Source organism: Myiozetetes cayanensis, unplaced genomic scaffold (assembly GCF_022539395.1).
Source record: "Myiozetetes cayanensis isolate MyiCay16 unplaced genomic scaffold, myiCay2020 scf797, whole genome shotgun sequence".
In the NCBI taxonomy this organism is placed as follows: Eukaryota; Metazoa; Chordata; class Aves; order Passeriformes; family Tyrannidae; genus Myiozetetes; species Myiozetetes cayanensis.
The window spans coordinates 4352-21413 of record NW_026088072.1 but is presented as its reverse complement, the minus strand read 5'-3'; the positions used below and the strand labels follow the sequence as shown (position 1 = coordinate 21413).

The window sequence follows — 17062 nt, the reverse complement described above, 5'->3', positions numbered from 1 at the left end:
TTTTGGGGTGGATTTTTTCGGGGTGGATTTTTTCAGGAGGGGGTTTTTCAGGATGAAGTTTTTTTGGGGTGTTTTTTTTGGGGTGGGGGCTGTTCCTCACCTTGAAAAGGGGGTGCTGTGGGGGCAGCTGCCTGAGGGTGGCCAGGGCGAACACCTCTCCCAGCAGGTGCCCCCGCAGGAGGTGGGTGAGCCCCTCGTGCACCTGGAACTCGGCGCTCCTCACCCAGGCCTTGGCCAGGGCCCACACCCAGGGGGGGTCCCCGGGCAGGAAAATGGGGGACTCGGGGCCAGGCTGCTGGGACAGCTGTGGGGGGGACCCCAAAACACTCAGGGGGGCACCCCAGGACCCTCCTGGGGGCACCAAAATGGTCCTGGGGGCACCAAAATGATCCTGGGGGCACCCCGGACCTCACAACCCCCTCCCCACAAAAGGCTTCAGTGCCCCCTAAATGGGTCCCTCCTGCCCAGAAAATGGGGGACCCCAAAATTGGGGTGTCCCTGGGCTTGGGGGAACCCTAAAATGGGGGTCTGGGGACCCCAAAATGCTCCTGGAGGGACCCCAGACCTCATAACCCAGGGACACCAAACACCCCCCAAAAATCAGTCCCCCCTAAATGGGGGGCCCCCCTGAGATTTTGGGGTCCCTCCTGCCCAGAAAATGGGGGACCCCAAAATTGGGGTGTCCCTGGGCTTGGGGGGAACCCCAAACCCTCAGGGAGGGCACCCCAGGATGCTCCTGGGGGCACCAAAATGGTCCTGGGGGCATTCCGGACCTCACAACCCCCTCCCCCCAAAATGTTTCAGGGGGTCCCCCCAGAGATTTTGGGGTTCCCCAAGCCCAGAAAATGGGGGACCCCAAAATTGGGGTGTCCCTGGACTTGGGGGAACCCCAAAACCCTCAGGGAGGGCACCCCAGGATGCTCCTGGGGGCACCAAAACGGTCCTGAGGGCACCCCAGACCTCATAACCCCCCTCCCCCAAAAGGTTTCAGGGGGTCCCTCCAGAGGTTTTGGGGTCCCCCCTACTCTAGAAAATAGGGGGCCCCAAAACTGGGGTGTCCCTGGGCTTGGGGACACCCGAAAATGGGGGTCTGGGGACCCCAAAACGCTCCTGGAGGGACCTCAGATCTCATAACCCAGGGACACCAAACACCCCCAAACAACTCAGTCCCCCCTAAATGGGGTTCCCCTGAGATTTTGGGGTTCCCCAAGCCCAGAAAATGGGGGACCCCAAAATTGGGCTGTCCCTGGACTTGGGGGAACCCCAAAACCCTCCTAGGGGGGCACACCCCAGGACACTCCTGGGGGCACCAAAATGATCCTGGGGGCACCCCGGACCTCACAACCTCCTCCCTCCAAAAGGTTTCAGTGCCCCCTAAATGGGTCCCTCCTGCCCAGAAAATGGGGGACCCCAAAACTGGGGTGTCCCTGGGTTTGGGGGAACCCCAAAACCCTCAGGGGGGCACCCCAGGACCCTCCTGGGGGACTCCAGAACACTCCTGGGGTAACCCCTTGTTTTTTGGGGTCCCCCCATGTTTTTTGGTCCCTCCCCCTTGGTTTTTGGGGTTCCCCCCTTGGTTTTTGGCCCCCCCCCAGTTCCAGGCTCCCCCCAAGTTTTTGGGGTCCCCCCCTCGGTTTTGGGGTCCCACCTGGATGGCCAGGGGGTCTCATCTCTCCTTCATTTTTTGGGTCTCCCTTTGGTTTCTGGCCACTCCCTCTGGATTTTTCGGGTCCCCCCTTATTTTTTTGATCCCCCTTGGTTTTTGGGGTCCCCCCCTTGGTTTTTGGGGTCCCCCCCTGTGTTTTGGGGTCCCACCTGGATGGCCAGAGGGTCTCAACTCTCCTTCATTTTTTGGGTCTCCCTTTGGTTTCTGGCCCCTCCCCCTTGGTTTTTGGGGTCCCCCCTTATTTTTTGGGACCCCCCCCAGTTCCAGGCTCCCCTCCCCTTGTTTTTTGGGGTCCCTCCTCTGTTTTGGGGTCCCACCTGGATGGCCAGGGGTCTCATCTCGCCGTCCTCCCTCTGGTGCAGGAGGCAAAGGGGGGCGGCCACGAAGGTGGGGCGGCCGTCGATGAGGGCGGTGGGGACCCCGTCCAGCACCCCATAATCCACCAGGTACACGTTCCCGGCCTGGGGGCATACGGGGGCCATCTGGGGCACCCTAAAATCATTGGGACACCCCAAACCCCAGAGAACACCCCCAAATCCCAAGATCCCAAATCTGAGCCCCCAAACCCCAAGAGCACCCCAAACCCTGGGACACCCCAGCACCCCATAATCCACCAGGTACACGTTCCCGGCCTGGGGGGGCACGGGGGCACTGGGGTCACTGGGGTACCCAAAATCATTGGGACACCCCAAACCCCAGGGAGTCCCCAAACCCTAGGGACACCCCCAAACCCCCAGATCCCAAATCTGAGCCCCCAAACCCTGGGACCCCGTCCAGCACCCCATAATCCACCAGGTACATGTTCCCGGCCTGGGGATGCGAGGTCACTGGGGCACCCTAAAATCACTGGGACACCCTAAAACCCCAGGGGACACCCCAAACCCTGGGATCCCAAATCTGAGCCCCCCAAACCCCAGCACCCCATAATCGACCAGGTACACGTTCCCGGCCTGGGGGGGCACGGGGGGGTCACAGGGGGGTCACTGGGGCACCCCAAAATCATTGGGACACCCCCAAACCCGGAGCCCCCAAACCCGAGGGACACCCCCAAACCCCAAGATCCCAAATCTGAGCCCCCCAAAGCCCAGCACCCCAAAATCCACCAGGTACACGCCTCCCGGCCTAGGGGGCACAGGGAGTCACTGGGGCACCCCAAATCATTGGGACACCCCCAAACCCCAAGGGACACCCCCAAACCCCAAAGAACACCCCCAAAACCCAGGATCCCAAATCTGAGACCCCCAAACCCCAGCACACCATAATCCACCAGGGACACGTTCCCGGCCTGGGGGGCACGGGGGGGTCACTGGGGCACCCCAAAATCATTGGGACACCCCCAAACCCCCGGGGACACCCCCAAACCCCAGGGGACACCCCCAAACCCCCGGGGACACCCCCAAACCCAGATCCCAAATCTGAGCCCCAGCCCTTGAATCCAGGACACCTCCCGGCCTGGGGGCATGGGGTCACTGCAGAATCATTGGGACATCCCCAAAGCCTAGGGGACACCCCAAATTCTTGGGATCCCCTCTTCTGCCCTCCAATTTGGGGGTCCTGCAGGTTTTGGGGGTTCCCTAAAGGGTTTTGGGGTCCCTGAGGGTTCTGGGGGTTCCCTGAGGGTTTTGGGATTCCCTAGAGAGTTTTTGGGTTCCCTGCAGGTTCTGGGGGTTCCCTAAAGGGTTTTTGGGATCCCTGAAGGTTCTGGGGGTTCCCTGCAGGTTTTGTGGTTCCCTAAAGGATTTTTGGGGTCCCTGAAGGTCCTGGGGGTTCCCTGAAGGGTTTTTGGGGTTCCCTAAAGGGTTTTTGGGGTGCTCTGAAGGGTTTTTGGGTTCCCTGAAGGATTTTTGGGGTTCCCTAAAGGGTTTTTGGGGTGCTCTGAAAGTTTTTGGGGTGTTCTGAAGGTTCTGGGGGTTCCCTGCAGGTTTTGGGATTCCCTAAAGGATTTTTGGGGTTCCCTGAAGGGTTTTTGGGGTTCCCTGCAGGTTTTGGGGGTTCCCTGAAGTGTTTTTGGGGTGCCCCTACCTCCATCTCGGCCTGGAGGGAGGTGTGGGGGCCGAGGGCGGGCTCCACCATGCGGGGGGTGACGGGGAAGTTGGGGGGCAGGCGGGGGCAGCGGCGCAGCAGGACGGGGTTCACCCCGCTCAGGAACTGCTCCCCGAAAAACGCGTCCTCCTGCCAGTGCCGCACCACGTACTCTGGGGGGGAAAATAGGGGGGTTACAGCCATGAGAGACCCCCCCAGACACCCCAAAAACACCCCAAAAACGCGTCCTCCTGCCAGTGCCGCACCACGTACTCTGGGGGGAAACAGGGGGTCACCCCATGAGAGACCCCCAGACCCCCAAAAACACCCCAAAAACGCGTCCTCCTGCCAGTGCCGCACCACGTACTCTGGGGGGAAAATAGGGGGGTCACCCCATAGAGACCCCCCCAGACCCCCCCAGACCCCCCAAAAACGCGTCCTCCTGCCAGTGCCGCACCACGTACTCTGGGGGGGAAACAGGGGGGTCACACCATGAGAGACCCCCAGACCCCCCAAAAACACCCCAAAAACGCGTCCTCCTGCCAGTGCCGCACCACGTACTCTGGGGGGGAAAATAGGGGGGTCACCCCATGAGAGACCCCCCCAGACCCCCCAAAAACACCCCAAAAACGCGTCCTCCTGCCAGTGCCGCACCACGTACTCTGGGGGGCAAAATAGGGGTCACAGCCACAGAGACCCCCAGACCCCCAAAAACACCCCAAGCGCGTCCTCCTGCCAGTGCCGCACCACGTACTCTGGGGGAAAATAGGGGGTCACACCCACAGAGACCCCCCCAGACCCCCCAAAAACACCCCAAAAACGCATCCTCCTGCCAGTGCTGCACCACGTACTCTGGGGGGAAAATAGGGGGGTCACACCCACTGAGAGACCCCCCAGACCCCCAAAAACGCGTCCTCCTGCCAGTGCCGCACCACGTACTCTGGGGGGGAAAATAGGGGGGTCACACCCACAGAGACCCCCCCAGACCCCCCAAAAACACCCCAAAAACGCGTCCTCCTGCCAGTGCTGCACCACGTACTCTGGGGGGGAAAATAGGGGGGTCACACCCACAGAGAACCCCCCAGACCCCCAAAACAGCGTCCTCCTGCCAGTGCCGCACCACGTACTCTGGGGAAAATAGGGTCAGCCATGAGAGACCCCCAGACCCCCAAAAACACCCCAAAGCAGCGTCCTCCTGCCAGTGCCGCACCACGTACTCTGGGGGGAAACAGGGGGTCACACCCACAGAGACCCCCAGACCCCCAAAAACACCCCAAAACGCGTCCTCCTGCCAGTGCCGCACCACGTACTCTGGGGGGCAAAATAGGGGGGTTACAGCCAGGGAGAGACCCCCCCAGACCCCCCAAAAACACCCCAAAAACACCCCAAAAACGCGTCCTCCTGCCAGTGCCGCTCCACGTACTCTGGGGAAACAGAGGGTCACACCCACAGAGACCCCCCCAGACCCCCCAAAAACACCCCAAAAACGCGTCCTCCTGCCAGTGCCGCACCACGTACTCTGGGGGGGAAACAGGGGGGTCACCCCAGGGAGAGACCTCAAAACACGGCCTGGAGAAACCTCCCAAGGTCTTGGGGCACCCCAGAGCTCCTGGGAGACCTCAGAAGGTCCAGGGGCACCCCCAAGGTCCTGGAACACCCCAAAGGTCCTGGGACACCCCAAAAGGTCCTGGGACACTCCCAAAGGTCCTGGGACACCCCCATGTGTCTCCCGGGACCCCCCCGGTGCCCCCCAATGTCCCCCCTCAATGTCCCCCCAATGTCCCCAATGTCCCCAACCTGCCCAATGTCCCCCCAATTCCCCCAATGTCCCCAGTGTCCCCCCAGTGTCCCCCAGTGTCCCCAATGTCCCCCCAGTGTCCCCAGGGATGTCCCCACCGGTGACAGGGGTGTGGAAGCAGCAGAACAGTGTCCCCAGTGTCCCCCCAGTGTCCCCAGTGTCCCCCCAGTGTCCCCAATGTCCCCCCAATGTCCCCCCAATGTCCCCAGTGTCCCCCCAATGTCCCCCCAGTGTCCCCAGTGTCCCCAGTGTCCCCAGGGATGTCCCCACCAGTGACAGGGGTGTGGAAGCAGCGGAACAGTGTCCCCAGTGTCCCCCCAGTGTCCCCCAGTGTCCCCAGTGTCCCCCCAGGGATGTCCCCAGTGTCCCCAGGGATGTCCCCAGTGTCCCCCCAGTGTCCCCAGTGTCCCCAGTGTCCCCCCAGTGTCCCCAGTGTCCCCAGGGATGTCCCCACCGGTGACAGGGGTGTGGAAGCAGCGGAACAGTGACCCCAATGTCCCCCCAGTGACCCCAGTGTCCCCCCAGTGTCCCCAATGTCCCCCCAGTGTCCCCAATGTCCCCCCAGTGACCCCAGTGTCCCCAGTGTCCCCACCAGTGACAGGGGTGTGGAAGCAGCGGAACAGTGTCCCCAGTGTCCCCAGTGTCCCCCCAGTGTCCCCAGTGTCCCCAATGTCCCCAGTGTCCCCAGTGTCCCCAGTGTCCCCAGTGTCCCCAGTGTCCCCCCAGTGTCCCCAGTGTCCCCAGGGATGTCCCCACCGGTGACAGGGGTGTGGAAGCAGCGGAACAGTGTCCCCAGTGTCCCCAGTGTCCCCCAGTGTCCCCCCAGTGTCCCCAGTGTCCCCAGTGTCCCCACCAGTGACAGGGGTGTGGAAGCAGCGGAACAGTGTCCCCAGTGTCCCCAGTGTCCCCAGTATGTCCCCAGTGTCCCCAGTGTCCCCAGTGATGTCCCACCGGTGACAGGGGTGTGGAAGCAGCGGAACACGCCCGTCAGGGACTCCAGGCTGGGCCACGAGCAGGGTCGGGACAGGAACCCCCTGAGCTTGGACTCCAAATTCCTGGGGACAAACGGGGACATTGGGGTACTACTGGAGAAGGAGCGAGGATTGGGGACATTGGGGACAGCTGTGAGGAACATTGGGGAAGACTTGTGGGGACATTGAGGACATTGAGGGGACAGGGAGAGATTGGGGGAGACATTGGGGACAGAGAGGCGAGGATTGGGGGTGCATACGGGGACATTGGGGACATTGGGGGATTGGAGGACATTAGGAGGACATTGGGGGACATTGGGGGGGACAGGGAGGGGATTGAGGGCGTTGAGGGGACATTGGGGGGACATTGGGGACATTGGGGGACAGTTGGGGACACATTGGGGGAACACTGGGAGTCAGGGGTCACTCAGGGTTCAGGTGTCACTGAGAGGGTCACTAAAGGGTCACTCGGTGGTCACTGAGGTGACACTGAGGGGTCCCAGGAGTCAGGGGTCCCTGGGGGTCCCAGGGGGTCCCAGGGGATGGAGACACGGGGATGGAGTGGGGGACACGGATGGGGACACGGGGATGGAGAGGAGGGCAGGGGGACACAAGTGGGGACAGGTGACACGGGTGGGGGGACACGGGTGGGACAGGGGATGGGGACACGAGAGGATGGAGTGGGGGGACATGGGGGGGTACAGTGGGGACAGAATGGGGACACAGGGATGGAGTGTGGGGACACGGGGGGACACGAGGGGACACGAGGGATGGGGACACGGGGATGGGGGGACACGAGGGGGACACGGATGGGGGGACACGAGGGGATGGAATGGGGAGACACGGGGATGGGAGTGGGGAGTTGCCGAGAGGTTCACGGGGATGGGGACACGAGGATGGAATGGGGGGGACTGGGGGGACAGTGGGGGGACACAGGGATGGGGACACGGGGATGGACACAAGTGGGAGACAGGAGACACAAGTGGGGACAGGGTTTGACACGGGTGGGGGACAGGGGATGGGAGTGGGGACACGGGGATGGAGGGGGACGGGGGACACAGGTGGGGACAGGATGACAGGGCTGGGGGTCACTGAGGTGACATGAAGTCCCCAGAGGGGTCAGGGGTCAGGGTCACTCACCGCGGCGCTGCCCGCAGGTAAAGGCCGCGGCTTTGGGGACGAATAACTCGGAGTCGGGTCAGGGGTCCCCAAGGGCGCGCCACGGCAGCCGGGGCAAGGGCCAGTCTGGGGGCAAAACAACTTAGCCAGGGGTCAATAAACCATCCCAGGGGTCAATAAACATCCACCAGGGTCAATAAACCACACCCAGGGGTCAATAAACCACCCCAGAGATCAATAAACCCCCCTCAGGGGGGTCCCCACGGGCAGTGCCCACGGCAGCCCCAGGGCAAAGGGAGCCAGTCTGAGGGCAAAACAACATCAGGGGGTCAATAAGCACCCCAGGGATCAATAAACCCCCCAGGGTCAATAAACCACCTCAGGGATCAATAAACCACCCCAGGGGTCGATCAACTCACGACAGATGCCACTGCACCCCGGGGTACAACATCCGGGTGCTAGTCCGCAGGGATCAATAAACCATGCCAGGGTCAATAAGCCCCCAGGGGTCCACAGGCAGCGCCCACGCACAGGGGCCAGTCTGGGGGGCAAAACAACATCCAGGGGGTCAATAAACCCCCCCAGGGATCAATAAACCCCCACCAGGGTCAATAAACCCCTCCAGGGTCAATAACCCCCAGAGATCAATAAACCTCTCCCAGGGGGTCCTCACGGGCAGCGCCCACGGCAGCCCGGGGCAAAGGGGGCCAGTCTGGGGAACAAACAACACTCCAGGGGTGTCAATAAACCCCCAGGTCAACAACACCCCAGGGATCAATAAACCCCCTCAGGGGTCAATAAACCCCCCAGGGGTCAATAAACCCCCTGGAAGGTGACAATGACAGTGCCACTCACCTGTACCTCCTGCGCTGAGCCCGCAGGTGACGCCGGCGCAGGTGACAGTGACAATGACCCCCACAGGTGACAATGACCCCCATAGGTGACAATAACAGTGACAATGATCCCCTACAGGTGACAATGATGGTGACAATGACAATGCCAGTGTCACTCACCTGTACCTCCTGCGCTGAGCCCGCAGGTGACGCCGGCGCAGGTGACAATGACAACGACCCCCATAGGTGACAATAACGGTGACAATGACAGTGACAATGACCCCCCACAAGATGACAATGACAATGCCAGTGTCACTCACCTGTACCTCCTGCGCTGAGCCCGCAGGTGACGCCGGCGCAGGTGACAATGACAATGACCCCCATAGGTGACAGTGACAGTGACAATGACCCCCACATGACCCCCATAGGTGACAATAACGGTGACAATGACAGTGCCACTCACCTGTACCTCCTCTGCTGAGCCCGCAGGTGACGCCGGCGCAGGGGACAGTGACAATGACCCCCACAGGTGACAATAACGGTGACAATGACAATGACCCCCCCACAGGTGACAATGACAGTGACAATGACCCCCCAGAAGGTGACAATGACCCCCCACAAGGTGACAATGACAATGACAGTGTCACTCACCTGTACCTCCTCTGCTGAGCCCGCAGGTGAGCGGCGCAGGTGACAGTGACAATGACCCCCATAGGTGACAATAACGGTGACAATGACCCCCACAAGGTGACAATGCCAATGACAGTGTCACTCACCTGTACCTCCTCTGCTGAGCCCGCAGGTGACGCCGGCGCAGGTGACAATGACAATGACCCCCATAGGTGACAATAACGGTGACAATGACCCCCCACAGGTGACAATGACAGTGACAATGACCCCCCAGAAGGTGACAATGACCCCCCCAGAAGGTGACAGTGACAATGACAGTACCACTCACCTGTAGCTCCTCTGCTGAGCCTGCAGGTGACACCGGCGCAGGGGACAGTGACAATGACCCCCCAAAAGGTGACAATGACAATGACAGTGACAATGACCCCAGAAGGTGACAGTGACAATGACAGTGCCACTCACCTGTAGCTCCTCTGCTGACCGCGCAGGTGACGCAGGGGACAGTGACAATGACCCCCATAGGTGACAATGACAGTGACAATGACCCCCCAGAAGGTGACAGTGACAATGACAGTGTCACTCACCTGTACCTCCTGCGCTGAGCCCGCAGGTGACGCCGGCGCAGGTGACAGTGACAATGACCCCCCATAGGTGACAGTGACCCCCCAGAAGGTGACAATGACCCCCACAAGGTGACAATGACAATGCCAACACCACTCACCTGTACCTCCTGCTGCTGAGCCTGCAGGTGACGCCGGCACAGATGACAGTGACAATGACCCCCCACAGGTGACAATGACCCCCCAATAGGTGACAATGACAATGACAGTACCACTCACCTGTACCTCCTCTGCTGAGCCCGCAGGTGACGCCGGCGCAGGTGACAGTGACAATGACCCCCATAGGTGACAGTGACCCCCCCCAGAAGGTGACAATGACCCCCAAGGTGACAATGAGCCCCCCAGGAGGTGACAATGACCCCCCAGAAGGTGACAATGACAATGCCAACACCACTCACCTGTACCTCCTGCGCTGAGCCCGCAGGTGACGCCGGCGCAGGGGACAGTGACAATGACAATGACAGTGACAATAACAGTGACAATGACCCCCATAGTGCATGCAGTGACAATAGTGACATGCCCCAAAAGGTGACAATGACAATGACAGTGCCACTCACCTGTACCTCCTGCGCTGAGCCCGCAGGTGACGCCGGCGCAGGTGACAGTGACAATGACCCCCACAGGTGACAATGACAGTGACAATGACCCCATAGGTGACAATAACGGTGACAATAATGGTGACAATGACCCCCAGAAGGTGACAATGACAGTGTCACTCACCTGTACCTCCTCTGCTGAGCCCGCAGGTGACGCCGGCGCAGGCGCCGCAGCCGCGGGTGCCGCTCCATGGCGGGGGTGGTGGCTGGGGGGGTGACACCGTCAGTGGGGGGGGGTGACAATGACCCCCCCACCCCAGGGGTGTCCCCAGGGTGTCCCCAGGGTGTCCCCAGGGTCACCTGTGCCCTCGGGCAGGTCCCAGGTGCCGTAGCCCTCCAGCCAGCGGTAACACGGGAAGTGGAAGGGGCCGGGCGGGGACACCGCGGGGTCACCTGGGGGGGACAACACAGAGTAGATCATTGGGGTCACCTGGGGGTCATTGGGGTCACCTGGGGGGGGACAGCACAAAGGGGGTCATTGGGGGGGACAGCACAGAGGGGGTCACTTGGGGGTCATTGGGGTCACCTGGGGGGGACAGTACAAAGGGGTCATTGGGGTCACCTGGGGAGGGACAGCACAAGGGGGTCACTGGGGGTCATTGGGGTCACCTGGGGGGACAGCACAGAGGGGTTCACTCAGGGGTCACTGGGGTCACCTGGGGGTCATTAGGGGTCACCTGGGGGGTCATTGGGGAGGGCAGCCCAAAGGGGTCACCTGAGGGGGGACAGCACAAAGGGGGTCACTGGGGGGACAGCCCAAAGGGGTCACCTGAGGGGGACAGCACAAAGGGTCACTGGGGTCACCTGGGGTCATTGGGGTCATTGGGGTCACTTGGAGTCATTGGGGTCACCTGGGGGACAGCACAAGGGGTCACCTGGGGGTCACTGGGGTCACCTGGGGTCATTGGGGTCACCTGGGGGACAGCACAAAGGGGTCACCTGGGAGTCATTGGGGTCACCTGGGGGTGATTGGGGTCACCTGGGGGGACAGCACAAAGGGGGTCACCTGGGAGTCACTGGGGTCACCTGAGGGGACAGCACAAAGGGGGTCACCTGGGGGACAGCACAAAGGGGTCATTGGGGGTCACTGGGGTCACCTGGGGGGACAGCACAAAGGGGTCACCTGGGGTCATTGGGGTCACGTGGGGGTCACCTGAGGGGGGACAACACAAAGGGGGTCACCTGGGGTCATTGGGATCACCTGGGGGGGACAACACAAAGGGGTTCATTGGGGGGGGACAGCACAAAGGGGGTCACCGGGGGGTCACTGGGGTCACCTGGGAGGGCATGGGGGGAGGTGACAGCACACCCAGCCTCACTGGTGTCACCCACGGGGGCGATGACGTCACCCGCCGAGGCGATGACGTCACCCACAGAGACGATGACGTCACCCGCGGGGGCGATGACGTCACCCGCGGTGTCCCCAACGCCCTCACCTGCAGCATCTCCCGGCTCTTCTTCTTCCTCCTCCTCCTCTTCTTCTTCCTCTTCGTCTTCCTCCTCCTGCTGCTCAGGGGGCTCCTCCTCCTCCCCCTCCCCCTCGGTGTCACCCTCGGTGTCCTCGTCCTCTGTCCCCTCCTCCTCCTCCTCCTCCTCCTCCTCCTCGCTGTCCCCTTCGCTGTCCCCTCCGTCCTCCTCGCTGTCCCCTTCGCTGTCCCCTCCGTCCTCCTCGCTGTCCCCTCCGTCCTCCTCCTCCTCCTCCTCCTCGCTCAGGGGGTCCCGGGGGGGCTCCCCGGGGGGGTCTCTGCCCCCGCCCCACACGCTGAGGGTCTCCAGGAACCAGGAGCTGTCGGGGACCCCCCGGCGGGGCCCTTTGTGCACCTGGGCCAGGAGCAGGGTCCCCAGGGGGTGGGGACACTGCACCAGGTAATCTGTCACCTGCAGGGGACAGGAGAGACACATTGGGGACATTGGGGACACTGTCACACTGTCACTGTCCCCAGGGGTGGGGACACTCCACCAGGTAATCTGTCACCTGCAGGGGACAGTGGGGACACATTGGGGACACTGTCACTGTCCCCAGGGGTTGGGGACACTCCACCAGGTAATCTGTCACCTGCAGGGGACAGTGGGGACACTGTCACTGTCCCCAGGGGTGGGGACACTCCACCAGGTAATCTGTCACCTGCAGGGGACACATTGGGGACATTGGGGACACTGTCACTGTCCCCAGGGGGTGGGGACACTCCACCAGGTAATCTGTCACCTGCAGGGGACAGTGGGGACATCTTGGGGACACATTGGGGACATTGGGGACACTGTCACACTGTCACTGTCCCCAGGGGGTGGGGACACTCCACCAGGTAATCTGTCACCTGCAGGGGACAGGAGAGACACATTGGGGACACTGTCACTGTCCCCAGGGGGTGGGGACACTGCACCAGGTAATCTGTCACCTGCAGGGGACAGGAGAGACACATTGGGGACATTGGGGACACTGTCACTGTCCCCACGGGGCCCTTTGTGCACCCGGGCCAGGAGCAGGGTCCCCAGGGGGTGGGGACACTGCACCAGGTAATCTGTCACCTGCAGGGGACAGTGGGGACACATTGGGGACATTGGGGACATTGGGGACACTGTCACTGTCCCCAGGGGTGGGGACACTGCACCAGGTAATCTGTCACCTGCAGGGGACAGTGGGGACATCAGGGACACATTGGGGACACATTGGACACATTGGGGACATTGGGGACACTGTCACTGTCCCCAGGGCGTGGGGACACTCCACCAGGTAATCTGTCACCTGCAGGGGACAGGAGAAACACATTGGGGACACATTGGGGACACTGTCACTGTCCCCAGGGGTGGGGACACTCCACCAGGTAATCTGTCACCTGGGGACAGGGAGACATTGGGGACACTGTCACTGTCCCCAAGGGATAGGGACACTCCACCAGGTAATCTGTCACCTGCAGGGGACATCAGGGGGACATTGGGGACACTGTCACTGTCCCCAGGGGTGGGGACACTCCACCAGGTAATCTGTCACCTGCAGGGGACAGTGGGGACATTGGGGACATTGGGGACATTGGGGACACTGTCACTGTCCCCAGGGGTGGGGACACTGCACCAGGTAATCTGTCACCTGCAGGGGACAGTGGGGACACATTGGGGACACTGTCACTGTCCCCAGGGGTGGGGACGCTCCACCAGGTAATCTGTCACCTGTAGGGGACATTGAGGACATCAGGGGGACATTGGGGACACTGGGGGGACACTGAGGACACTGGGGACATCAGGGGACATTGGGGACATTGGGGACATTGAGGACATTGGGGACATTGAGGACATTGAGGACATTGGGGACATTGGGGACACTGGGGGGACATTGAGGACATTGGGGACATCAGGGGGACATTGGGGGGACATTCAGGACATTGGGGACATTAGGGGCACTGTGTCACTGTCACCACACCCGGTGTTTGGTCACCATCACTGTCACCGCTGTCACTGTCACCAGCTCACCTTCAGCGCTGCCACCGTCACTGCCACCGCTGCCACCAGGGCTGTGCCACCACCAGCGTGTCACCATTGCTGTCACCAGGGCTGTGCCACCATCACCGTGTCACTGCTGCCACCACGGCTGTGCCACCACCACTGTGTCACCACTGCTGCCACCACGGCTGTGTCACCATTGCTGTCACCACGGCTGTGCCACCACCACCGTGTCACTGCTGTCACCAGGGCTGTGCCACCATTGCTGTCACCACCAGCATGTCACCGTTGCCACCACTGTGCCACCATTGCTGTCACCACCACCGTGTCACTGCTGTCACCATGGCTATGTCACCATTGCTGTCACCATCACCGTGTCACCGCTGTCATCATCACCGTGTCACCGCTGCCACCACGGCTGTGCCACCATTGCTGTCACCATGGCTGTGCCACCACCACTGTGTCACTGCTGTCACCATCACCATGTCACCACTGCTGTCACCGTGGCTGTGTCACCATTGCTGTCACCATAGTTGTGTCACTGCTGCCACCATCACCGTGTCACCATTGCTGTCACCATCGGCTGTGCCACCGCTGTCACCATGGTTGTGTCACCATTGTTGTCACCATCACCATGTCACCATTGCTGCCACCATCACTGTGTCACCACTGTTGCCACCATGGCTGTGTCAGCGCTGTTACCATTCCTGTGTCACCATTGCTGTCACCACGGCTGTGCCACCGCTGTCACCATGGTTGTGCCACCACTGCTGTCACCATCACCGTGTCATCACTGTCACCATGGCTGTGTCACCATTGCTGTCACCATCACCATGTCACCGCTGTCACCATCACTGTGTCACCACTGCTGTCACCATCACCAGGCCACCGCTGTCACCACAGCTGTGTCACCGTTGCTGCCACCATCACCGTGTCACCATTGCTGTCACCGTGGCTGTGTCACCATTGCTGTCACCATCACCATGTCACCACCGCTGTCACCATCACCATGTCACCACCGCTGTCACCATCACCAGGCCACCGCTGTCACCACAGCTGTGTCACCACTGATGTCACCATCACCGTGTCACCGCTGTCACCACGGTTGTGTCACCATCACCAGGCCACTGCTGTCACCACTGCTGTGTCACCATTGCTGTCACCATCACTGTGTCACCGCTGTCACCATGTTTGTGCCATCGCTGCCACCATCACCGTGTCACTACTGTTACCATCGCTGTGCCACCACCACTGTCACCATGGCTGTGCCACCACCACTGTCAACGTGGCTGTGTCACCGTTGCTGTCACCATCACCATGCCACTGCTGTCACCATGGCTGTGCCACCACCACTGTCAACGTGGCTGTGTCACCGTTGCTGTCACCATCACCGTGTCACCGCTGTCACCATGGCTGTGCCACCACTGCCACCACGGCTGTGTCACCACTGTCACCATCACCACGCCACCACCGCTGTCACCATGGCTGTGTCACCACTGCTGTCACCATCACCGTGTCACCGCTGTCACCATGGCTGTGTCACCACCGCTGTCACCACAGCTGTGTCACCATTGCTGTCACCATCACCAGGCCACCGCTGTCACCATGCCTGTGTCACAACCCCTGTGTCCCCACCCCTGTGTCACCATCCCTGTGTCACCGCTGTCATCATCCCTGTGTCCCCACCCCTGTCCCCAACGTCACCATCCCCGTGTCAAATCCCCCCAGGAACCCCAAAGACCCCCCAAAAGGGTGACCAGACCCCCCCCAGGACCCTTCAGATCCCCTAGGACCCCAACCCCCACAAAGGGTGATCAGACCCAGGCCCCCGAGGACCCCCAGACCCCCTTTAGATCCCCCAGGGACCCCCAAGCCCCCAAAGGGTGACCAGACCCCCAGGACACCCCAGACCCCTTCAGATCCCCCAGGGACCCCAAGCCCCCAAAGGGGTGACCAGACCCCAAGGACCCCAGGACCCCCAGACCCCTTCAGATCCCCAGGGACCCTAACCCCCAAAGGGTGACCAGACCCCCAGGACCCCCAGACCCCTTCAAATCCCCCAGGGACCCCAAGACCCCCAAAGGGTGACAGACCCCAGGACCCCAGATTCCCTTCAAATCCCCAGGAACCCCCAACCCCCACAAAGGGTGACCAGACTCCCACCCCAAAACCCCCTCAAAACCCCCTCAAAACCCCACGACCCCCAAAACCCCCAGAGCAGTGATCAGACCCCCTGGACCCCCAAACCCCCTCAAATTCCCCCACTGAAACCCCAAATCCCCTCAAACCCCCAGGACCCCAGACCTCCCAGGATCCTCCCAGACCCCCTCAAACCCCCGACCCCCAGACCTCCCAGGATCCTCCCAGATCTCCCTCAAACCCCTAGGACCCCAGACCTCCAGGATCCTCCCAGATCTCCCTCAAATTCCCCTAGAACTCCCAGATCCTCCTCAAACCTCCAGGACCCCCAGACCCTCAGCCCCTCAGGCCCCAAGGACCCCTCAAAGGGTGACCAAACACCCCAGGATCCCCCAAACTCCCTTAAATTCCCCCTGGAACTCCCAGACCCCCTCAAACCCTCTCCAGGCCCCCAGTCCCCGAAGTGACCAGACCCCAGACCCCCTTAACCCCCAGCCCCCTCAAAGCCCCTCCAGGAGCCCCCAGACCCTCAAAAGGCTGCCCTAGACCCCCAGACCCCCTCAAAACTCCCTCAGGACCCCCAGACCCCCTCAAAGCCCCTCTCAGGACCCCAGCCCCCGAGGGTGACCAGACCCCAGACCCCCTAAGCCCCCAGGACCCCCAGACCCCCTCAAAGCCCCCTCAGGAGCCCTCAGACCCCTCAAAACCCCCCCAGGACCCCCCAGCCCCCCTCAAAACGCCCCCGACCCTCCATTCCCTCCCCACCAGGACCCCCTTCCCCCCTCCTCCCCTGTGTCTCACCGCGCCGCAGCCGAAGTCGGGCCCCCATCGGTCCAGGGGTGTCCTGGGGCTGCTCCCGCGGGTCCCCACGAGGGTGAGGGCGATGGAGTCGGCGGTGCCGGCGCCGGGGGCGGTGCCGGTTCGGACCCTCACCCGGTACACGGCGGCCATCATGGCGGCTCCTCCTGAGGGGAGGGATGAGTGACAGCGGGCGGAGCCAATCGGGGCGCCGCCCGCGCGCCGCCCGGCCAATGGGAGGGCGCCCCGCCAGAAAGGGGCGGTCAGGTGGCCAATGGCGTTAAAGGGGAGGCGGGGTCTCCGCGCGTCACTTCCGGCTTCTCTTCCGGGGTGCGATGGACCCCGAGTTCGACGAGGCGGTGGCGGTCGAGGATCTGATGGTGAGAGGCCACGCCCCCCGGCCCGGCGGGACACGCCCACTTTTTGGGGAGCCAC

The 17062-nt window shown here is 62.0% G+C and overlaps 1 protein-coding gene across 1 annotated transcript; it reads right to left on the bottom strand.

The window, feature by feature from the left end:
* Nucleotides 1-76: 76 nt before the first annotated feature.
* On the bottom strand, nucleotides 77-16792 carry LOC126652377 (polyunsaturated fatty acid lipoxygenase ALOX8-like; the record flags this gene model as incomplete). Its single annotated transcript, XM_050339115.1, has 10 exons — nucleotides 16631-16792; nucleotides 14939-15313; nucleotides 13721-13758; nucleotides 11692-12133; nucleotides 10556-10648; nucleotides 10380-10461; nucleotides 6438-6541; nucleotides 3689-3861; nucleotides 1984-2127; nucleotides 77-304 (listed from the first exon to the last, which is right to left on the bottom strand). Coding segments are annotated over exons 2-10 (1317 nt in total), but the record flags the coding sequence as incomplete, so codon positions are not given.
* Nucleotides 16793-17062: the final 270 nt, after the last annotated feature.